The sequence below is a fragment of the Takifugu flavidus genome, chromosome 18, assembly GCF_003711565.1.
Source record: "Takifugu flavidus isolate HTHZ2018 chromosome 18, ASM371156v2, whole genome shotgun sequence".
NCBI classification, from domain to species: domain Eukaryota; kingdom Metazoa; phylum Chordata; class Actinopteri; order Tetraodontiformes; family Tetraodontidae; genus Takifugu; species Takifugu flavidus.
The window spans coordinates 2,095,897-2,119,611 of NC_079537.1; the positions used below are offsets into that span (position 1 = coordinate 2,095,897).

Sequence of the window (23,715 nt, forward strand, 5' to 3'; positions counted from 1 at the left end):
AAGGCTGCGGTTTGGATGTAACCAGGGGTCCGGCCGGTTCCTGGGAGTCTTTGCCTCCCGTCACCAAACGGTCAAACAAAGCAAGACGCACGCCATGATATGACAGTGCATGCGATTTATACGAGTCGTGTTTGCAGGGGATAGCCAACGGGCAGTGAAGAACAAATGCGCAATAGTTTGGCCAATGTAGCAGCCTAGCGCGCAGGAACGGGGAGAATTCAGAAGGAAAAGGAGGCGAGCGGAGGAAAAAGGAGCGCCTATGACAACCTCCCTGGTCTTAAACCCTCGCTGGCCAGCGGACACGGTAATGTTTGTGTATGAAAACAACCTGGACGACCTCAACAAGAACATGGAAGGGCTGGTGGGCAGCGGCAACTTCGCCGCCAGCCAGTGTCGCAACATCATGGCGCACTCCGCTGCAGCCGCTGCACTGGGTGGCCACCCGTCCGGCCTAGTGCACTCTTCGACCGGCTATTCCACAGTGGACGTGACCGCCACAAGCTCCAACGAGACGCTCACTTCATCTGGAAAACAGTGCGCAACCGGTCCGTGTCCGGCGGCGACCGTGCCGCATCAGAGCTCCTCTGCCGCCACCGCGCTACCGTACAGTTACTTTGGCAACGGTTATTACCCTTGCAGGATGGGGCGGGGTTCTCTGAAGTCCTGCACCCAGGCTGCCGGAGCTGCGCTCAGTTCGCAGTACATGGACACCACAGTGAACTCTGATGAATATTCCAACCATCGAGCCAAAGAGTTTGCCTTTTACCACAGCTATCCGAGCCCGTACCAGTCCATGGCGAGCTACCTGGATGTGTCTGTGGTCCAAACGCTGGGCGCCGGAGAGCCGCGCCATGACACACTACTACCCATGGACAGTTATCAGCCCTGGGCTCTGACCAACGGCTGGGGCGGGCAGATGTACTGCTCCAAAGACCAGGGACAAGCTGGACACCTCTGGAAATCTGCTCTGGCTGGTAAACCTCATTTTCTTTCTCCCTTAAAACCATGTCTACTGCAACAAAAAACGGGGTTTGCAATGTATATTTAACAAACCCTTAATGACTTGTGATGGAACATTGCGCTCCGATAATTGAACACAGTGCTCATAAATTTAGAGAAAAGCGTGCATAGTTAATCTGACAGGTCTCAGCGGGGCCCGGGGTGCTAAAAACAAAGTTGTGGCTGATGTTCATAAAGGCTTAAATAATTCCAGTAGGGTGTTAGGGCCTTAAGACGTTTTGTGCAACGGCTTAGCAAACTAAAACAAGCTGCTGCGGCCATAAACTGTCAACGTTTATGCCTTTTGAGTCTCAACGTCAAAGTTTTTCTTTGGTTTAGCTGCCAAACTCATAACGATTTTAATTCAATTACCAGGCGAACGGCGCGCACATAGAGCACAGAGATCCAATTAAATGGAGGTGGTGCGTTTGCGTCGGTCCTCACAGTTCTAAAGGCAACGGGAGAACGATACTATAAATCGCAAGAGGATGCTTTGCGTTTCCTGGTGCTTGTCGAATGCGTTGGCGTGATAAATTTCAGTTATCAAGGCCATAAGTTGCGGTGGTCTTTGAATGAACGGTGCTGCTGGTCAACAGCCGGCCTGTTATTTGTCTGTAAACCCCAGACATCCAGTAATAATCTATACTCGAGCAAGCCTCACCTTTTCAGTCAAATTTTTACTTTTCAAAAATGCGTAATTTGGCCCCCACACTCGCCTGTTTGCCTCATCTTCTATCCGCCTTTCAACAGACGTGGTGGCGCACCAACACGACGGTTCGCCTTTCCGGCGGGGCAGGAAGAAGCGAATACCTTACACCAAAGTCCAGCTGAAAGAGCTGGAGAAAGAGTACGCCGCGAACAAGTTCATCACCAAAGACAAGAGGAGGAAGATCTCCGCCGCCACCAACCTGTCGGAGCGGCAGATCACCATTTGGTTCCAGAACAGGAGGGTGAAGGAGAAGAAGTTCGTGGCCAAAGTGAAGAGCAACGCGCCGTAGCACCCGCTGGGACAGTCAGTGGCATCACGTGGTGCATGTGCATCTTATTGATGAAGAATAAACTCAGAAAAAAGGCAAAAGGGAAGAAATTAACCTTGATCTTCCTGTTGGACTGGGACCGTCCGTTCTGAAGCGGAACACGACAAATGAAAGACATTACGGACATTATTAAAACAAAAAGATAACAACCAAATAATCCTGATGATCCTTATCATCAGAAACAACCTGTAAATACAGCACTTTCTTGCCTGCCTTTGTGTATCTGTCCACTGTGTGTTAATGTGTCTCTGTCGTACTTGCGCGTAGACTATAGCCGAAAACACTATTATGCTCTTCGTATTGTTTACGCCTGAAATACAGTAATCAACATGTAGCGAAACACCTAATAAATTGCTTTTAATTGCGTCCTCTCCAATTGGCTTTCCTCTCTTTAAATCACCAACACAGAGTTTGGCGTGTGTGGATCCTTGCGCGTGGTTGTGGTTCTTTTCGTCGCCAATAGTGCAAATGAGGACATGAAGTTTTGAAAATGGATACCAGGAAATTGTCCACTAAACCTCTCAAGTGTTTATGAAAGCGTTAATTTTTTTCTTTTATATTAAGGGTCTCAACTATTTTCTACAGATCCCGCGATATCGCCTCTGTGGGTGCAACATGCCGCCAATTCAACAGGATTAGCGCGCTATAAATGAATAAGAATTAAAAATAGGCACATCGTTGTAGCCTAATGACCGTAAAATAAGTTTCTAATTAGTGGGACGTTTTAAAGGCTGTCTCGCCCGCTGTTTATAGCAGTTATTTCACTCTTTGTTATAGAGGGTTTTATTCATTAGACTCCTTCAGGTTATGTATATTTACCTATTTTATTGGGACATCTAAAACGCACATTACTTATTGGTAATTTAAATAATTTTCAAGCAAGTTATACGTACATTTTGTGCATCTCATTAAAATGTTCACAGGTATTTCGGCCGAAAAGACATAATGTTTTGTTTTGTTTTTTTAGTTCAGAGTAGTGTGTGTGTGTGTGTGTGTGTGTGTGTGTCTGGGGGGAGGGGGGGGTGTAAAAACAGTGAAGGGTACAGAGGAGACCGACCATGACCTTGATATTTACGTGATCCGGTATCGGGTCTCCCGCCACTGCATTTACGACGTTCTGTCGTCTGTTCTCCCTCTCTCCTTCTCTCCCTCACACACACACACACCACACACACACACACACACACACACACCACACACACACACACACAACACACACACACACACACACTTTTTCTCTCATCTTCATTTCAGTTCATTGTAATTCCACTAATGGTGCGTTCAAGCTCACGAGGACAACGTGCCCTGCGCCTCGCTGCTGTTGTTCTGCGGCTCTTGGCGCATGTTTTCTTCTTGACACCTAACATTCCGCCGTCCAAGCGCATTTCTGACTGACTTTTGTAATCCAGGCAGCCTGGGAAGTGCAGGTTTTTTTTGGTTTTTGTTAACTCTTCTGTTCCACCTCAGCAGCGCGATGTGGATCACGTCCAGACCTCAGTGATGGAGTCCGCCATTGTCATATGTCTCAGATTTAGCGGAGAGGCGGGATCGCGGCTGGTGCTCAGTCCTGGTGTCACGGGGAACAGTCAGCCCCAACACCAGAGCAGATAGACAGTCTGGGTTTAATGCACTGATCAAAAACGCGCTGCTCTGCGCTGCACATTCTGCCAACGCAGCATTCAATCGCCCGAGGCGCACCACATCCAGCTTTGTTGTTTGAGTATGTCCATATTGCAGACTGCGAAGGCTCGTGCATCGCGCAGTTGTGGAATCAGAGCTCTGCTGGGTTCATTGCGGATGTATATGCGAGCAATTACGCCTGCTTATTTCTGTTGTGGAAACTGAACCTTTGAACTATATTTGAGTCTCCCCGCCTCATGGACTACTGCAGAGAGAGGCTGAGACAGAGAGGAGACCTTTCAGGCTGCGCCAAAGCGGAGCTCCTGAGCCTCCACACACACACACACCACACACACACACACGCACGCACAAACAGTAGCCAAGCTTTAATGATTTCCTCATGACGGTGAGAACGCGTCTGCGATATGCGCCGAACGCTGTCTTTGCTTTTTATTTGTTTCCAGGCTTTTTAGCCAGTTTTGTGTCGAGATGCTGCAGACGCGCAACACTTCAGTCAGGAGAGACGCAGGTTTAAAGGCGAATTAAGAAGGCAAGATAGACTATTGCAAGATGTGAGGGTTCCTTATAGGGTTTGTTGAAAATGGAAAATAGTGAAATAAAAAAGAATCAATTAAGAATTAAGGAAAAATGGAAACCACCATCCCAAGTGTAAAAGAAATTAAATTTTCCATTTTCTATAATGATCCCCCTCGCTGTGTGTGTGTGTGTGTGTGTATATTTACATATTTCTGCGTGTGTGTGTGTACATGTGTGTACATGTGTGTGTGCAAGACAACGTTAACGTTAACCATTAACATTGAACTTGACAAACGGCGGTGTGCTCTGCTGGCCTGTTGACTTTCTTTACGGCTCAGTCTCTGTCTTCCTTTAAAACCAACAATACGGACGGAAGCCTTGAACCCATAAAGATCTTTCTCCCCTTTACTCCAAATTCCAGACAGAGGAGGAAGAGAAGGCGAAGGAGGAGGACGAAGCCTGAGAGCTGCACGACTCATGTGGTCCTCAGGACTATTGTCACAACAGGTCAGACCATATCAGGCGTATACACACACAAGGGCAAACGAATTCAAATGAGCACCTAATATAATACAATATAATATATTATATTATATAAAACAACGTTTTAGATCAAAATATATACTATATAATACAGTATCATCTATCTAAACATTTACTGTGGAAGAAAATCGATTTTACGACCCTCGCCATTGCGCACACACATGTATAACAATACTATAACATTTTTTAAAAAAAGAAAAACTTTTAAAACTTTTTTAGTGACTTTAAAACAAAAAACGGTATTTTTGACGCACAGTAACAAAGTTGCAGAGATGTTGAATTACACTCTCCACTCAGTAATTAATGTCACCATTTTACAGAAATAAATGTCAACGCAGTTGTGATGATCCAAGCGTTTAAAGCATAAGGTTGAATACGAATTTAAAATGCTGTTATACTGAAACTTTTTGCATCTCCGTGGTTTGCTGCATATGAATTAAACACCAGAAAGACCAGAGATGCGATGGAATGATCCAAAAATCACCCTATAATTGAATAGACGAGACAAATATGACAAAGAAGGGAGATATTAAACCCCATCAGAACATCAGTCCGTGTGCAGGCGGCCATGATGTCCCCTGAAGCACACGACGCTCTCTGACGGGGAGACGTGGCCTCGGTGGTCCGACGGCAGGGCCGGCAGCCTGAGCAGGCTGGTTAACAACGACAGACGGGGCTTTATGGCGCAGCCTCATCGCGGATCAAAGTGAAACGCTTATGCAGCATCATAAAATACAACCACTCCGAGATCAGCTAATGACAGCAGCCAGCAGGTGTGATGATGCCACCCAGCTGGACTGATCTCACTCAGTCAGGGTGGAGCGCTAATGCTAATGCTAATGCATCTGTGCTGAATGGACCATGAACCATGCTACCATTTCTGTTTACGGTTGTATAAATAAAGCAGCGGTAATTACAACTCACCATACACCAAAAGGCTTCTTATTGTTATTATTATGATTATTGCTATCATCTTGGCAAATGACTTTAACCTGACCCCACAGCTAGTATTATTTATTATTATACGATTATGCAAAATCAATAATAAATATAAATTCAAAGGTCAGGCTTATATCTTCTCATAATCTCATTTATAACATCAGATTTAAAAGGTCATAAATTCAATATTGACAAACATTTGAAAAAACGTGTGTGTGTGTGTGTGTGTGTGTGTGTGTGTGTGGGGGGGGGGGGGGGGTGGTAAAAATCCCTAATTATAAGAATCATGAGTGTAGTTGAGGAAATAGATGTATTTGGATCTCAGACTAGACTTTGACTGGACAAGGAACATCAGGCTGTTCTCCACCTTCCGTTCTTGTTTTTTAGGACCAGAAAGAATTTCTGCACAGGCGTTTGTTCCACGTTCTATTCATTTCTACACACACACACACACACACACACACACACACACCCTCGTTCCCCAGAGTGCACTTCTTGCTATAGAGGAGGAATGTGAAGCTCAAGCTCGTTTTCTGTCTCAAGTTCATTTTGTACCCCCCAAACACACACACACACACACACACACACACACACACACACACACACACACACACACACACACACACCACACACACACACACACACACAGAACTCCATTTTACCACCCTCTCTACTGCCCACGTCCCCTCCTCCTCTGCTGGACTCTCTTTGTTTTCGGCGTTGGTCTGTGCAGTTGAACTTGAGACGGACAGACAGCTTGTAAACAGTTAGTAGTCTGGCCCTGTCTGGATTGGAATAGCTCAGAATGGCCTGGGGGGCCAAAAGGGCGGAGAAATGGACACCAAGCTGAACAATCCTGGTTTAACGGGAATACCTTCAAATGGATTCGGAGCCCTTTCACTTCAACAGCACGGCCCCTTAACGGATGAGCTCACAGAAAACAAACACACGCTCTACCATAAATACAAGTAATCTAGCTAATTCTGCTATTTATGTTGATTAGGATTCTCTTTGACGGACGCACAAGCAGACTTCCCGCTATGGCAACTCTTTCTTCCCTGAAGTATGTCCCGTGCTTCCATTCCTGCCACTTTACAGTCCTCACTGCTGACCTTCCGCTAACAAGTTAACCAGCATCAAACTGCTAGCGTTGGTATATGTTTACTCTGCTTGGTAACCAGCCTGTACTGACGTTTACACTCCTGGAGGCTTTGGTTTAATGTCCGTTAGACTCATTTTAAAGTTACACTTCAGTCGTACTGATGCGGTAAATGATTATATTGCTGTTTTACTGGCAGCAGTGTAAATGTGCTAATAGTTAAAAAGCCATTCATTAAGATGAGTGACCAAGCTCAGCGCCTCCACATTCAGCTGACTTCATCAGTGTACCTGACCGTAAAAGCTCCCATCCTGGATCCTATTTGTCTCATTTGGCTCGCTGACCAAGAACGTCTGATCTCAAATATTTGCCTTTTGTAAATTAGATCTCTAGAGGTTATTGGGGGAGGTTTTATGTGCATCTGCAGCACCAAGGTGCTACCATTATTTGGTGAGGGGTTTGCTCTAAAGATCATGTTTCTGGAGAACAGCTGGATTCATCCAGACTGAGATACTGATGATGATAATCCGCACGCCTCCAAGTGTATCATTTTCCGATCAAAGACTTTCAAGCAAGCCAAGTGCAGCTATTTGGTAACGTTCACCTGATCTACTGTCAGAATGCCCAGAGATGAAACACTGCTTAAAAATAGCCAACAATCACAGTGGAATGAGGGAATCTGTCAAATTTGAGCAAAAAAGCAAAATAAATAAAGGAAAGAAACCTTGACAGTTCAAAACAAATCAAATGTCATTTTAATGATACCACACTTATGAGTTATGGGGAAAACCTGTGGCAACTTTCAGAAGTGTGAGGACGGTGCAGAGGCTCCACTTCAGGTCCTCAGCTACAGGATCAGCCAGTACCCACCCAAGTACTGGAGGAAGACCAGCAGACTGGCAGGACGGTCAGAATTGGATTAGAAGCAACACAATGTTGTACGTGCAGTCTGTCAACGAGTGCATGAGTGCATGCCGTTGTTAAGCAAATGCACTGGCAGCCAACACAAAAGTCATCTGTGAAATGTTTTACAGCCATCTTCAATGATGTTGACCTCATAAAATGTGTGTGTGTGTGTGTGTGTGTGTGTGTGTGTGCTGGTTGTTAAGCAGAGAGGTGACGTGTGTGTTGTTGGTGGGCGATCACAGGTATTTTGATCCATCTCGGCAGATTTTGAGCCTTGTTTGCACACGACATCATCAGATTATCATGAAAGGAGCCACTCTTTCTGTAAACAAGCTTTAATTAGTCAGCTCATTATGAGAGAAACCATGAAATAAAAGTGATCCAAAGCAACTGTGCAGCAACACAGCTGCTTTGTTTGCCTCATGCAGTTGATTCTGGATAAAAGTGAAAATGAAAAGGCCTTTTTAAAGAAATTATTGTAGAGTCTATGTTGGTGCTTTGATCGTTTAAAATGAGATAAATTACATTCAAAGCAAACTTGAACCTTTCCAGAAAAAGAAAAGTACACAAAAAGTAAGATTTCTTTGTCTTAAGATTATTCTATTTCATAATAGTAGGGGGGAAAATATTCATTTAATTTATATATAAACATTATTCATTTATTATTATTTTCACATGTTTAAAAATGTACAGGTATAAGAGACTGAAGTGTCATCTGTTAAAAAAAACAAAGATGATGCATCATGGATCATCAATGGATGTGATCACTAAATATTTCCAAGGAATTCGTGATTGCATTCCCTGAGTTAAGAAAATAAAGAAGACTGTTTCCAGTGGGCTCCATCTATCTGAGTGATTCGCTCTGATAACTGAGTGTGTGACTGAGTGTGTGACTGAGTGTGTGACTGAGTGTGTGACTGAAACAGACTTGCAGCTTTCTTATATGTTGATTAATATTTCACAGTTTAGTCATATGCCTCCTTTCCGTAGCAGTTTTTTCACCAACATCCACTCTGGTTTGCTCAAAGACACCCAGAGACAAAGAAAGAATTCTAAACTGTGAAATTACAGAGTTTGAATTTTACTATATTCTTTTCTAAAAAATATATGTACTTGTTTTCTGAACATAAATTAACATAAACCCATGTGACTTGCAGTGGTCTAGTTACTGTAAATACAAAATGCACTGGAAATACAGGAGGAGTCAGTCAGACAGACAGACAGACAGACAGACAGACAGACAGACAGACAGACAGAGGAAAATAAAAAGCAGATGCGTTGGGATCAGTCGACCTCTGAATCACTTCCTGCTCCGACCGCCGTGTTGCTGCGCCTGTAAAATTGTGTCAAAGGAAGAAGGGATGTCTACCTGGGTGGTTTGTCCACACCTGACCTGTGTGTGTGTGTGTGTGTGTGTGTGTGTGTGTGCACATGCTTGTGATTGTGTGTCTCACATCTGATCACAGGTTGGTGTCAAAGTCTGGATCACACTGAAGAGAGCCATCGTGCTTGGGGATGTCTTCAGAGAAAGGCGAGCGCTGTGGATGGTTTAGCTTCCATCAAAGCCACCAACACTGAAGAAGAACCTTAGAGTCTGTGGTCAGAACACTGTCCTGACTCTGGTAGCTGCCTCCAGTCCAATAAAGTCAATATTAAAAATCCATTGCACACAAACTACATCCTGCAGCTTCAGATGACGCCAGGCATTAAAATGCCTTCACCTTCAGGACCAGGAGCTAAAATCTGGTCTGTTTAGTATTAGATTGGCTTTTGTTGGTCATGGCCAACGTGCGTGCTCATCTCGACAGCTGCCTGCCCGACCGCGGAGCAGCCTCTTCATCTGCTGCCACATCAACACATCGCCAACTCAAATCTGACCTCATCAATGATGTCTTCATTTCTTTGTGCCACATCAGTCAATCAAATACAATGAATTCTAATGTATTTCCATTTCTGACTCCCATGAACCTCTGGATGTTCGTCATATATGAAGCTCCCAACAAATCTAAGATTATTACCTGCTGATTGAGCTATTGTTGAACATTTAATTTAATTGAATCTAAAGAATAAAGTTCAGCACTTCATCAAATTCTCAATTATAAGACACTGCGACCAAAACAGTATGTTTCTAACGTAAGAATCATCAACAGATTAGAGTAGGATATGAGGGTAATAATAACATGAGAAATATAAATTGCATTGCTAAATTCTGAACATGTAATTGTACATCCAGAGAGGTTGAAAGGCTACGGATATAGTGCAGTTTCAAGAGAGAATAAAATATGTTTCATTCACATGCAAATTCATTTTTTGGTATTTATTTTTATCTAATAATCCTGATGTTGTTTGACATTTAATTACGAGGAAAATAATCGTTACATAATAGTATATCGCTATTTCTAATTTTCTGTAGCTGTGCTATTGTTATTTAAATGGATATTTAAATAAATAGCCGCTGTCTGAATATGAAGAGAAACTTGTGTTCTTGTTTAATGTGAGGGTAATCACGTTTGACTATTATTTGCTGATGATGTAAACATATGACATAAACAACATTTCTTCTGGTTCAGAAAGCTGACAGACGAACATCTGAAGGATTAGAAATGTGTCATACTGTTTGCATAGTAAAGTCTGAAGACAAAACTAAACCGAGTAAATAAATCAAAACCAAAGCTCCATAACACTGACATGTCAATATTAATACTAGAGGATGTTTCTCACTGTCGCATGTGGACTGATTATATTTGGCTCTTTTCTGTCATCTAGTGGTGAATTTTTGGAACTACAATTCGCTGATCTGCATAGAAAAAATATTTTATATTATTAATAAAAATAACATGACATCCTCCGACAAAATGAACATATCCACTGTTACTACTAATACAACAACAACTACTATTACTACAACAACTAATAATAAAATCATATTGAAATGAAATAGGGGCAATGTTTTAATCTCATTTTCCTTCTTTTAATATTCCATATAAATGTGAAATAAATCTTGAAGTTAAAACACAAAGTATATTCGGAGCACCAGCCTACATGTGCTATAAGCTGTGCTTTAAGTAACAATAAGGTGTGCTGGCACAGAAATGATGTCAGATATAAAAGTGCTGTCACATAAAAGTGTTATCAGCATTAAATTTACTTACACTCAGTTAAGAGGAGTGTAATGCCGAACAATAGTTCACAGTATCTTCTCATCCTGCTGAACAAAAGAATGAGTTCCATTCCCACGCAAATATGAACATGCTGGTGTCTCATATGGAGTTGATTTCTGTCCCTCTTTCAACTCCATAAACTCAGCGTCTGCATGGTTGCATGCATTATACATGACGCCCGGCCATGCTTGTTCCCGACCGAAGGATGGATATTGGAATTTGGTGCAGACGTTCGCCGGTCTCCTCACACGTCCCCTGATTCAACTGCGTTAAATGCTGGAAACCCATGAGTTGCTTCAAACTATTTCGACACGCCTGCATTCTGACCTGAGAGGATTGTTTTCTGCATTTCATAGAACAACAAAATTAACCACCAAATGCCGCAAAGAGTCTGAGTGAAATTGGATTCACTGTCGTTGCTGCGGCCATCAGCTGCACGTGTTGACCTGCATATTAATGTGACAAACGGCCCAAACAAAGAGGTTTTAGCCTAGCAACAGAATACTCTGTCCAGATTCAACGGGATGACATCACCATTTCAGCCTACACTATTACACAATGATGGCCATTCCTGTTTCACCACAGGACTTGAACTCCTTTGAATATTAACACTTTCTTCTCCACCAAAAGACACTTTTGATGAAACTATACTTGTTCTTGATTCAAGTTCATCAATGCTGTGATGAAACCTGGAGAGACAGGGGCATTAGACAGCTCTTTGGCTCAGCCTGAAGGTCAACTGAGACCCTTTCTAAGGTAGTGTGCCGCAGGGCCTCTGATTTTATGAGCTCAGAATAAAAACCTGATGGCAGAGGGGGTTTCTATCTGCCTCTACTCCCCCTCTTTGAGATGGCACAGTCTCTCATTTTCACAGAAAGATGCTTTTTATAGAGCAGCGGCCTGCTGACTGGCAGAAAGCGTGTGTTCAGCCGACTGTAATTGTCTGTCAGGGACAGTAAAAGTGTAGGTGAAATATGCAACTGTCAAAGAGCTCCAGGCCCAAGCCTGGTGCATGCTGGGAGATGGATAAGAACTAAAAACTGGAGTAGAGACTAAGGATGAGATCAGACAAGGCTACCACTTTTCCATTTTAACTACTGGAGGCATTTAAGTTTGGAAGTGATCAGCTGGCGTTGTCAATAAAACAGTGATCTGACATACAGCCGGTGATGTCATTGTTAAAATGTCCAGATCGTATAATACATTTATCACAATTGTCCTATTAAAGTGCCTTAATCTAATTAAATTAAATTTGCCCCTTTATTGCCATCTTTTAAATTAACTGTAAAGCAGTGAGGTATTCAATTTAACAATTTAACTCGTTATTGATTGGCCATTTTACGCTAATAATTTCTTTCTTTCTTTGTCTTACAGTGCCATCTACTGGTAAAAATAACACAGTACAGTTATGTTCCCAGAACTTTTCGATTTCCCAGGTTGAAACAGGACAAACATCTCCAGCCAGATTTGTTTCTTAAGAAATATATGAATGGAAATTAAAGAAATACATTGCATGGAGTAAAAAGTTTTTTATTTTTTTTTTTTTTTTACTTTAGAAAATACACAAAGGAATCATATTTCAGTAAGATTGAAATAGAAAATGATGTATGATGTAAACTGGAAGGTTTTAACGAGTCTAGTCTCCAGTTCACATATCAAATGTGTCACATTGTGAGTGAATGGAATGAGTTTCAGATCAGCAACCCATCAACGTCTTGTACGCAGCTGCGCTTCAACATGACTCAGAGAGCACCATGTGTGTGAAAAGCGCTGAAAATCCGAAACAAACTCCCTGACTGAACTCATTGTGACAGATCCAGATGTTTTCCTCCCTCGTATTCTGTGAAAATGTTTCAATAACTTAAAGGGGGGGATGAGAGGGTGTTTTGGCCGCATTTTTCGATCTGTGCTATTGTGACGCTGCGCATCAGAGTCCAGAAACAGACATCAGACTTGGGCAGGAATCGTTTTCAGACATCCAGCTTCTCAGCATGTGCTCAGGCAGAGCAGGAACACTTTATATTGTCTGGAAGGTTCTCACGTCCCGATTTTTTTCCACTCTCTCCTCAGATGAAACATCTGAAGCTGAAAATCGATTTGTCAGCGGTACAAACGGACTATTTCAGCATCACGGAATCATTTCATCACGTATATTCAATTTTAAAGTTCATTGGAAATCCGTGACATACCATAGGCTTTAATATGATGTTCAACTACCAAAAGTTTAATGTTTAGGACTATATTTTATACACAATATCCCTGCATGAATCTGCCACTGTGTCTTTTATACACCTTAATTCAATTAATTAATAAGATAAACGTCGGAATATATCTAATTCCTGTAACAAAAACATGATAACTACTAGTAATTTTGAAAGAACGAGTCTTAAAAATCTGGCTAATTACTAATTTTGCTGCTGGTTGCCCGTTATCCCCGTTAAGAAACGTCAAGATGTGTATAAATATTTACACGTGTCTTCCATGCATTGGAAAATGTGAGACAAAATCTCATTTTGTGATCAGCTGTTTCTCTCTGTAATGTTGTCTGGGTTTTTTTTGTTTTGTTTTTAGTTGAGACGCTCCTTAAAATCTTCGTGTTACTTCTTAGTTTCGGATTGCATCATTTTGGGAACTGTTTTAAATATTCTTGCAGGCAGATGCTGAGCTGTGGCTGACCTTCACAGGCGCAAGGTCACCGAGGGCCGCACGAAATGCAAAGCCAGCCCAATAAATATGTTTTAATCCCGGTTCAGCGGTGCGATTTAATGAAAACCCGTCTCAATCCCCCCCCAGCTGTTTTATAGTAGGGAAAAAAACTTCAGAAAGCACGTGATGAAAAGAGAGAGAAAAAGAGAATACAATCTGTTTTGACATGGATTCCGTTTCATCTTTACAGTTTCTCCCGGTGACACACACACGCGCGCGCACGTGTGTGCGGATAGGGCCCCCTTCCTATGCTGTAAAACTTTTTATAGCAATCTGGGGCACTGTTGTCATGGTAACCTGTTATACGAGCTTGACCAGGGTGTTGCCGGGGTCCACCATTTGCAGAAATCTTTGCGCCGGCAGGTCTTGTTTATATCTACGGGAACTGAGGGACTCTCTCTCTCTCTCTGTGTGTGTGTGTGTGCGTGTGTGTGTGATGGTGAGAGATTACTGGAATGGCATTTTTGAACGCAAAAGAATCCCTGGTCCGGCGCAGAGCGGTGGGGCAGCGAGCCAACACACCGTGGGAGTGACATAAACATGCCCACGTCCGTGTCCCGGAGCCCACCGTTCATCCCACGCTGCGTTGCCAGTGAGTATTTATCACACACCTACCTCGTTGCGCCTTCTGTGGAGTGAGACGTGGCCATTTCCAGACAGATTTGTCTCATTATTCTAATGTTGCTCTGCGATCTCTCCGTATTAAAGGCCGATATCTGGACGCCACATGCGCGCCCGTCCGCACATCTATGCAGCCTATTTTTACCCGTTTACATCCATCTGGGCTTCATATGCAACCAAACTTCTCAAAACAATGTTCAGCTCTTGCGCCAGCAACAAAACACGTGAGATATTTTCCCAAGATTGTCTTCCAAGAAAAGAGCAAATAATAGCGTTTGATCCAAGAGTCTTGTCGAGCCTTGAATGTCTTTAGTTTGCAAGATAATCGCGTTGACGTTTGGTTTGAGTTGGCAGTTGTATCAGTTCTGTGTTTTAAATTAATGATAGGCTACTCTTTAGGCGTGGAAGATGCGTAAATCATTTATAAATCTGCGAAACAAAAATAGAGAAATTAATTACTCGGTCACAATCGGGACAAAGAGGTGACAGTGTGCAGCAACGACCAGGCAGGGTGTAAAATATCAGAGGCGTCAAAATAGGTTTATCCAAACAGAAATCCATGAACACGATTCTAAATGGAAATTTCGTTTTAGAAATTCACTCGCACACACGATAGGAACATTTTCCGTGTTAGAGTTCGGGTTCTCGTTTCGCAACTTTGTCCCCGAAAGCTCCAGCTTCGTGTTGACAGTTAATGCTTATGACGGCTTAAACTGAATTCCTCTGTGATTTTCTGGACTAAAGATGGTTTTTTAAAGCCTTATTTAGACTTATACGGCCAGCATCACGGGGTCTATATAGCGTGTGCAAGATTTGTAAATCCAAAGTTGTGTCTGTGGAAGAACAGCGACTGTTGGAGGCGAATCTGATGAACTGCATCCGGTCAGCAGCTCATGAGCGGACCAGCACACTTGCATGTGCGCCATCCTCCTCTTTCCCTTCGCCCTCAGTCTGTCGTCAGATCCGGTCTAAAAATTCAGTTTTGCCGAAGCTTTTCCAGACCAGTTCACGTATTCAGCGACGTTCTCCACTCTCACAGCCCTGAAAGGTGGACAAACCTCTGTGCGTTTAACATCTTAATGCTTGTGCGACTTGGTTATCAAGGCTGAGTTGTGCGCAGCATGAATGGAACATTTCAGGCCGTGGTTTACTTTAAAGATTTTATGTGACTTAAATTCCAAAATGACTTTAACCGAAACATCACAATTTTAAAAATATACTGATATGTGCACATATGATAATATGATAACACTCACGTCTAAATCGTTTTAGAGCCTTTTTGGAAACGTAATCCTCCCCTGACAAAACAATCTCCGCAACTACTATCACGTACATCTCAGAACCAGACGCCTGAAATAAGCGTAAAGCTTCTAAGGAACGACATGTACGAAAGGGGAATTTCCAAGGTTGCTGCTTTCACTTGCACTGTAATTGGATACAGCTTCGGAGTCCTCGCCCTCCTGTCCGCGTTCGGCCTCTGTAACGCGCGTGATTTTCATTTGAAACGGCAGTGAAATATACACAAAGAGTCTTTACATGGCGTCTGCAGGACCATTACGAGTTAAAAACTGAAAGGAACGACAACAGCAGGGATGACAGAAGGGAGTCGTCACGGGGCAGTGGGCGCGGCTTGTCCGTGAACCTCAGAATGCCATTGGACGCCAGACAGGAAGCGCCTCCCGCCAAGTACTGTTTACACTCAGATATGGCCTCCCCTTCTGCTTCTTCTTCCTCCTCCTCCTCCTCCTCATTGTGCAAATGTTTTCCCCAGCCAGGACAGAGCCAAACGCACCGTAAACCCACCAGCCCCCAGAAGACACCAGTGTAAACAATTACCTGAGTGTGCGTCATGACGCGTCACGGTCACCTCCAGATGCGCGCGGGACGCTGCACCGTAGCTAAACACATCCCCGTTACACAGGCATTATTTATAACGTTCAGACCAAAAGAATTCCATTCTTTTCCGACCAACATCCTCACATCCATGGCGCGTTTTGCATTCCGGTACAGTACAAGCTGCAGATCTGACGTCAGTCCTCTGTGGCGGATTCTACACCACCGTTGCTGGTGCCAGGACGATCGTATCAGACGTGTTACCATTATGAATGCATGCCCGAGACACACACGCACACACACACGCACACAAGCGCAAGACGCGTGAATTTTGCAGCCGATTTATGGAGTGGAGGAGGAGAGGAGAGGCGTGCTGCTGAAGCTCTGCAGATTATAAAGAGTAACGGATTTGTTTTAAAGCTGTCTGAGCAGTAACCACGGCAGAAAATGGGAGGAGGAGGGTCAAACGGGAGAAAGGAGCCTACCATCCACAAGATAGGGAAGACGGTGACGCGTAAAGAAGAAGGGCGCAGAGCACAACGGCGAGAGCGTGGACGAGGAAGGAATGATAAATATGGACAAAAAGTGGAGGGCACGGAAACAACAGTTCGGGCTGGCCAGAGCCTCAGAGGCTTCGTTTTCTCTTCTTTCTGTTTTATGGCTCAGGGACACAAAGAAAAGAATCTGGGGCCACCTCCTCTCACCCCGTGATGAATTTATTACTCCGCCAGGGCTCAATTTGCCACTTCCCATGTCTGCACGAACAGGAAGGACGGGAATGGCGTGGACCCCCCAACAGCACCAACCATGCAGCACACACACACACACACACACACACACACACACCACACACACACACAACACACACACACACAACACACACACACACACACACACACACACACACACACACATCCTGTTTTTCGCCTGATAGGGCACAGATCTAACAGAAGTTTCGAAATCGTTTAAAAGGTGTATTCCAAATTGATAGACTAAATTGATAGAATTATAGTGGATTTCATGGTTTCTTAGAAACCCACAAAGCTTACCCGTTCTTTAGTGCCGTGATTGGGGGTGTCTGCCAATCTCAGATCGTTATTTTACTGTATTCATTTAACCAATATTTCCATTAACAATAATGCGTCTGCAAACGTCTGTGTTTTTGAAGAGAAACAGTGGGAACACACTTGAATCTTGTGTCTGAGTAGAAAAAAAATAACCTTGAATATAAATAGTCTGTCGCTTAATATGGAGCGAAGAGCTGAAATAATTCCAATGAAAACTAAATCAGACCCAACAGTCTGAAAGACACTAGAATCTTTGTAAATTGAAATAAATGATGTGCATGTGAGCCGCATGCTCGATAGGCGTCTCTTTCATTGTAAAGTTCGCCTTTCTACAGAAGGCAGAAATCAAATAAGCGTTTCCGTGGCAACACAGAAATATGGACTCCTTTTTAATTGTCTGTAAAAAGGTGTTTTCCATTCGTTGAAAAAAAAATGGGGGGGGGAATAACACTCCTAAAACTGGGACCGATATATTTTACATGTATTTTACATGTCTGTAGTAGCAGGATTATTGTTGTTTTTGTTGTTATAATAAACAACAACAGCGACGACGATAGTAATTTAAAATACTTGTTTATCAGGCCTGAAATAAACTTGGTGCTGGGAATGTTTGGCTCCTGGGATTGGGAAGGCTCCCCGCGCTTTTATGGTTCTTCCGCATCCAGGCAGCCACAAGAGGGTCCGGATATTATGGGATGTTTTATATAATGAACAATCGCTTTGTCTTTGTTCACCTAATTTAGTTTAGCAGTGTGTCGATAAATAATTAGATCCAATGTTGAAATTTCTATCAGAATATTTTAGACCTGTTTTTTAACGGGTCGCACTGCAGCAAACGATGGAGCACAAACCATGACAACATCTGTGGTGCTTCCTCTCGCAGCCGCGGCCGCTCCTCCCTGCAGGCCTCACAGGCCCGGTCTGATCCTCGGGCCGACACCGACACGAGCATCGACCTGGACGCGGATGAGAACAAGGGTGCAGCTGAATTCTGGTCCACATCTGGTGGACGGATAGAGACGCAGAAATGCGGAGGCGTGAGTCAGATGGGGGACGCTCACAGATATGCTGCCTGGCACAAGATCAGTCCCAAGATAAGGTAATAAACTTAAAACAGGATGTCAGTCCGCTGACCGTCTTCTTTATTTTTAGAGTGGGGGGCGAGCGGGGCTCTAAAAATCCAAATAGGTGCCGTCGGAGCAGCGACAGAGGGCAGGATTTTTGGGACTGAGGTGGGTTCGCCGCCCTGCACCGAGAAGGTGGAGACGGCATCACCGTCTGGCTCTCACGGTGGGTGGGACATTTCTGTTCGTGGTCATTTTTCTGCATCTCAGTTTGTCATGTGCAAACAGCTCCGTTCTCATATGTTCTGTGTAAATACAAAAACGAAGTGCTTTATTCTATTTCAATGTGATATTTGGTTTTTCCCAGCAGGCTAGCCTGGATTTTAGTCCACACGTCTTCATCTCAAGGTGAGTGCGTCTCTTAGTTCCGTGCGTGTGTGTACAACAGATTGAACGCACGTTATTATTATTGCGCCAATGTTTCTTTTTTTATCTAAGCATTTTTTTGTAAAAATAAATAAATAAACACCGTAATCTATTTAATTGAACTATTTTATCGACCCCCTAAAACACGATAAAAAAATATTCCGTTTTTTTTCCAATTGTATCATCTACTCAACTAATAGTAATTTATTTTCTACTTTCAAACCATATATTTTATTTATAAAAATAACAGGATTAAGGTAAAAAAAAAAAGACACTGCAGCTATTATTGTATGACAAAGGTGAATCTGAACTGTAAACTAGTAGTGACCTGTAAGCCTGTAAAATTACTTTATATGTGTAATCTTCTTTATTGGGAGAAAAGTATTTATTTCTGCATGATTGCTACAAACCAAAGCTGCACTACTGTTGCAACATCTGAACCTGCTTAGGTTGGCCCTGTCTCATCTTTTCTCTTTTCCTTTCAAAAGTAACACATATGATATTAGTTGAAGTAATGTCATCAAATGATCTTCAAGACACAAGTTTTTGTTTTATTTCATTGTGACTTCATACTGATGCTGCACAAAGCGCCTTTTTCAAGGCAGAAAAATCTCAACAATCAAACGAATGCTTGTGGAAAATACTCATCTGTGGAAAACAAGAGACAAAAAGCTGACCAACAGCACTGGAGTCTATCAGAATTAGCCTGATACCAGACAATTCTGACTCGTTCCCCCAACCATTCCAAGCTTTTATAGTTCATTTTGCATTAAACTCCAGTCTGTGGGAAGCATGTAGCCTTCTTTTAATGGTGTCGTATTTCCTGTGAGATCCTTTGAGCTTCTATTTATCATCTGTAAAGCCCTCTGGAGCAGGGTTCTTCCTGCAAATGAAGGGAAGCCGAGATAAGAGGCAAATACAAAAATGTTTTCAGACTAATATTTATCCTGGATACATATATATATATATATATATGTATATATACACATATATCGAGGAGCTCTAATACCAGGCCTGTCAGAGGTGCTCCTGTGTTATCAGATACACAGATAAAGATGCATTTAATGTCTTCTGCATATTTAAGTAGGGCACCATACACTGTAAAGCAGCTCTACTGAATCAGCATAAAACATCTCTCAGAGGGACACACTGATTCTAGTTATAGGATTGAAATTTGTTTCAGGGATGGGATCCACGCTCCTCGGCGCGACCATCGCCGTGCCTCACAAGCGGCTAAATGCGCGATTTAAGCAACGTTGCACGAGAGGCGACTACAGGGCTTCTATGTGGAGCTTTGATCAGGAACACATGGCTGAACTTCCTCCGCCACAACAGCCAGCTGCCGTCTGTTTGTTAGAGGAGGATGAAAAGAGAACGCGCTGCAGCAAAGGAGAGCGGCGGCGACCGTAATTCAATCGGGAGAAAACGGAGCAAACGAGGAGAGAAGAGGCAGGAGGAGCAGATAAAATACAGAAGGAGAGGAAATGGAAGAGAGGGAGAGGGCAGTAACGAAGGAAGCCATTCCCGCGGCTCGCAGGTCGGCGGGCGCCATGTTGAGACGTCAACGTGTCTGAAGTGGCGCGCCGTCTCCTCCATCTCCATCCATCTGCATGCCTCTCTCCCATCTGTGTCCCTCTCACCACCACTTTTATCACAGTGGCAATTGACCAACTCATTTATTGGCGGTTGGAGGAAGTGGAAAAGGCAGTTGTACTACGGCTGTATATTATCGCTGGGTGCTTTTACGGCGGTCTTATTGCCCCTTATTGCCTATTGGTGGTCAACAAAAGACACTCCAAAGGATGCTTTGCGCCTCCAGGAGGGTTTGTTTTCTTTGTTGCCCTGCCTGTCTGTCTCAGGCCTTTCTGAACGCTGGCTTCCTTTCAGACGCACATGGTCGATTGTCTGGATGCGATACGGCTTCTATTCTACTTCCTCGTCTGTGGAACCCAACTTCTGAATCTACCCCAACATTAACTTCTACCACTGTGTATCCAAAGGCGGCCTTTTCTTCCTCCAAGACTGTCGTCATCGCTTTCTCACATGAAACAGCTCAGGACTTTTTCAAAACTTCACCTCACATCGGGGTCACACAGTTGGATTTTCAATAAGCCAAGGAGGAACCAGGTGCTGAAGGGATTTGACTTGTTCAGTATGATTTACTGCAGAGGTTTGACCTCCTGTTGCTGGACCCAGTCACATGCGCCCTAATCGTTTGATCATAACCAGAGGACAGCGGTGCTTCCAGCCCTGCAACTGGATTTGCATTTGTCAATCCTTCAGAAAACTTTTGGCATGGCTAAAACCGAGCCTGCGTTCTTTTGCTGATTCTGAGCTACGAAAGTGAGATGCGAGCAAAGCAGAAATGAAACAGACCGGCAAGTTTGGCTGGACAGGGGAGGGGGGAGTAACAGACGGCCTTTTTTTAGAATATGACTGGAATGAGGACCGTATGCGGCTGAAACTAAAGATTGCCGTACGGCGCGGGTTTTCAATGTAGATCGGTACACGGGAGCCCGGATATGATAAGAAGCTAGCTGCTAACAGCTCATCTGGTACCACATGTGCGCCTCACCATTTTCCATTTTGAACTGATAGCAAATCACAGCTGCCGACTCTCTGATTCCAGCTCAGAGGCAAACCAGCGTGGAACCATTCTGATGTTTCCATACAATGCAAAGCTGTTATGGAAGCGCGTCGAGGCTGGTTTCAATCACTGAGAGTGCTGAAAAGTTCAGCGGAGTCACGGCATTACGCCGCGCTGCAGGTTCTAAAGTGGTAATGCACGCTGGCGTTGGATGACCACAGGAAGAAGGGATGTAATCCAAGATTAGCTGCAAAGCATTCCTGTGAAAAGATGAGGCAGCCAATGAGAAGATTTATCATTAAAACATCACTAACTAAGATTCCAGGTTATGGGGGGGCTTTGTTTGAATTTGGAATCTCCCGGTGCACAACAGTAAGATTAAATGTGATTGGATTCGGGCCTGGAGATCGCAGGGAATCTGAGGTCAGGGATATTTGTTGCCCAGGTATCCCTGGGAAACATGTGCCTTTGCCCTTTGAGGTGGGTGGGGCCACAGCCAGCATCACAAATCAGCACAGGGAATCAGTAAGTCCAGTAGAATCAAACCAGCTCACATTGATCCTTAGTGACACTGTGGAGATGTTTTAAAGTTTTCATTCTATTTCTGAGACTTGGGTTTTACAACATCTAAATTCAGTTTTCTATACCTAATCCGAACCTGATGCGTCCACATTATTTTTGATGGATCGTTTTATGCTTCGCTCTGTTAATCCGCCTGAACTATCTCACCCTCCTCCCTCGCCTCCTCCCTCGGTGTCGGCCGCTCTGTCCTGTGCCGGGTTCACACCGGAGCGGTGTGATATAGGTAGTTTCAAGTTGTTGGGCTGAACTCTTGTGATCACAGGAACCTGAAACTGCCTGAGTCACGCTGACCTCCGCTGCACATCTACACGCCCCACCCGTCACCCCGCGCAACGTCTATCCACGGTTGAGGAGTGCAGTGTTTTGTTGTGTTTTTTTTTTTCAAAAAAATGTAACTTATTGTGCAATGTGATGGATAACACAAACTGCAGCTCTTTCAGATTTGTTGCCACATCTGAATGAAAAACACATGTTTTTCCCTTTTTTTGGAATTTGAAATTCAAAATGGATACACTGTGGTTTTCCCATGTGTTACAGCATCAAGAAGCCTCTATAAATATTGCCTCATTTTCTGCAAGGTGCTCCCAGATGTTGTGTTTTTCTTTCGCCGTGTGTTTGGGAGGGCATTCGTAGGTATTGTGGATCGACTGTGGTGAGAAGGACGGAGTGCAACGCTGCCTTTTCTCCAAGTGGTATAGCTGAGTTCAGTAAGACCCTGATCTGGTTTGTGTTTCCACTGGGGGTGTGCAGACCAGATGGTCATAGACAGAAGGAGTGTAACAGTAAAGTCCTGGGACAAGATGCAATGTGCTTTCTGTTCGTACCTTCTAACACTGACCTCAGAATCGGCCAATCAAAGGAGGACGACATGGACATGTTTTGGTGCGGGGCTCCAGACTCGATGGTGAAAGAGATCAGCCAGTTTCCTCTACCGTATCCATTTAACGTAAAAATCCGAGTGCACAACAGCAGGGTCCATAATCAAGCCTGCATTTTAAAACACGGTATCCAGAGCGGCTCTCGGCTGTCATTCACGTATACAGATCCAGAATGAATTTCATCGTCTTTACGCATATTTTGCTCTTCACTATTGGAAGCGTTGGCAGCCTCAGAGTGGAACATCTGCACACTCACGCGGGTGATTTTCATTATATGTACCGATCTGCAGCAGGTTGAATTGAGTCATGTCTCAGTGCCGATATCGTGAATGATGTTCACCGCGATATTTTCAAATTCGAATTTTTTTTAATTTATTTATTTTTTTAATCAGGTGTGGAAACATGTTAAAAATGCAGGTCAGCTGTGGGGCCTGGTGCACCTTTCTTACTCAGATCGGGTGCGGCTCTCTTGTCCTTGGTTAGAGACCACCGACACATTTGAACACAGTTAGCATGTAAAATCTAATATGACTATTAGCAAAATCCTGTAATAATTGTGAATTCCATTGGCCACGATAATGAAATGCTGATGTCTGAAACTCTTTCTTATAGCAAGAACAGGTGCAATGAATCTAACAGCACAGCAAGGGAGATGTCAGTCAAGCACAGTTCTGAGCCAAAATGTCTGGAAACATCTGTGGAAACATGAGGAGCCTGGATTCAAACACACCACAGTCCATAATATTTTTGTGTAAAATGGTAAAAGGTAGTAAAATAAAAGCTGTAGCACTGCGTTTCGGAGCTGGGCTTCTCTTGGAATCTATGAGCATTCACTAAGATAGCTGAATTTTAGAGACCTTTACGCTTTTTGTAGAGTTTTGGCCAGGGCTTCCACATCTCTGACTCATCGCAATTCTTCACACTCAGCTTTCTTTCTGGGAGCGACGTTAAAAAAAGAAAAATAGATCCCGATCTGTCTTATGTCTATGTACAAAGTTAAAGGGGGTCAGGGTGTGGTTAGCCTAGCTTAGCCCTGGATTCAGTTAAAACAAGAATATGGAGCCTGGGATGGGTTTTGTGTGTGCTGTAGAATAAACGTGGCTGTCTGGA

At 43.6% G+C, this 23,715-nt stretch overlaps 1 protein-coding gene and 1 long non-coding RNA gene across 3 annotated transcripts; both read left to right on the plus strand.

Moving 5' to 3' along the window:
* On the plus strand, positions 1–2,412 carry hoxb13a (homeobox B13a). The gene is made up of 2 exons (XM_057014518.1): positions 1–974; positions 1,750–2,412. Exons 1-2 carry the CDS (start codon positions 260–262, stop codon positions 1,995–1,997), a joined length of 963 nt encoding a protein of 320 aa, XP_056870498.1. The 5' UTR covers positions 1–259; the 3' UTR covers positions 1,998–2,412.
* An 11,235-nt stretch (positions 2,413–13,647) lies between these two features.
* Positions 13,648–23,715, plus strand: LOC130515223 (uncharacterized). 2 transcript variants are annotated; one of them, XR_008947173.1, is made up of 4 exons: positions 13,648–14,139; positions 17,952–18,358; positions 18,503–18,540; positions 19,742–23,715. It is a non-coding gene; the product is annotated as an uncharacterized LOC130515223 (long non-coding RNA). The 2 variants fall into 2 exon arrangements; XR_008947172.1 differs by lacking the exon at positions 19,742–23,715 and having other exon boundaries at positions 13,651–14,139; positions 18,503–18,835.

Excerpts from the sequence above, each read along its gene's own strand:
- hoxb13a (XM_057014518.1), top strand. The coding sequence starts at position 260 with ATGACAACCTCCCTGGTCTTAAACCCTCGCTGGCCAGCGGACACGGTA. Across the intron at positions 975-1,749 it reads CTGGAAATCTGCTCTGGCTG|ACGTGGTGGCGCACCAACAC; the intron begins GTAAACCTCATT and ends GCCTTTCAACAG.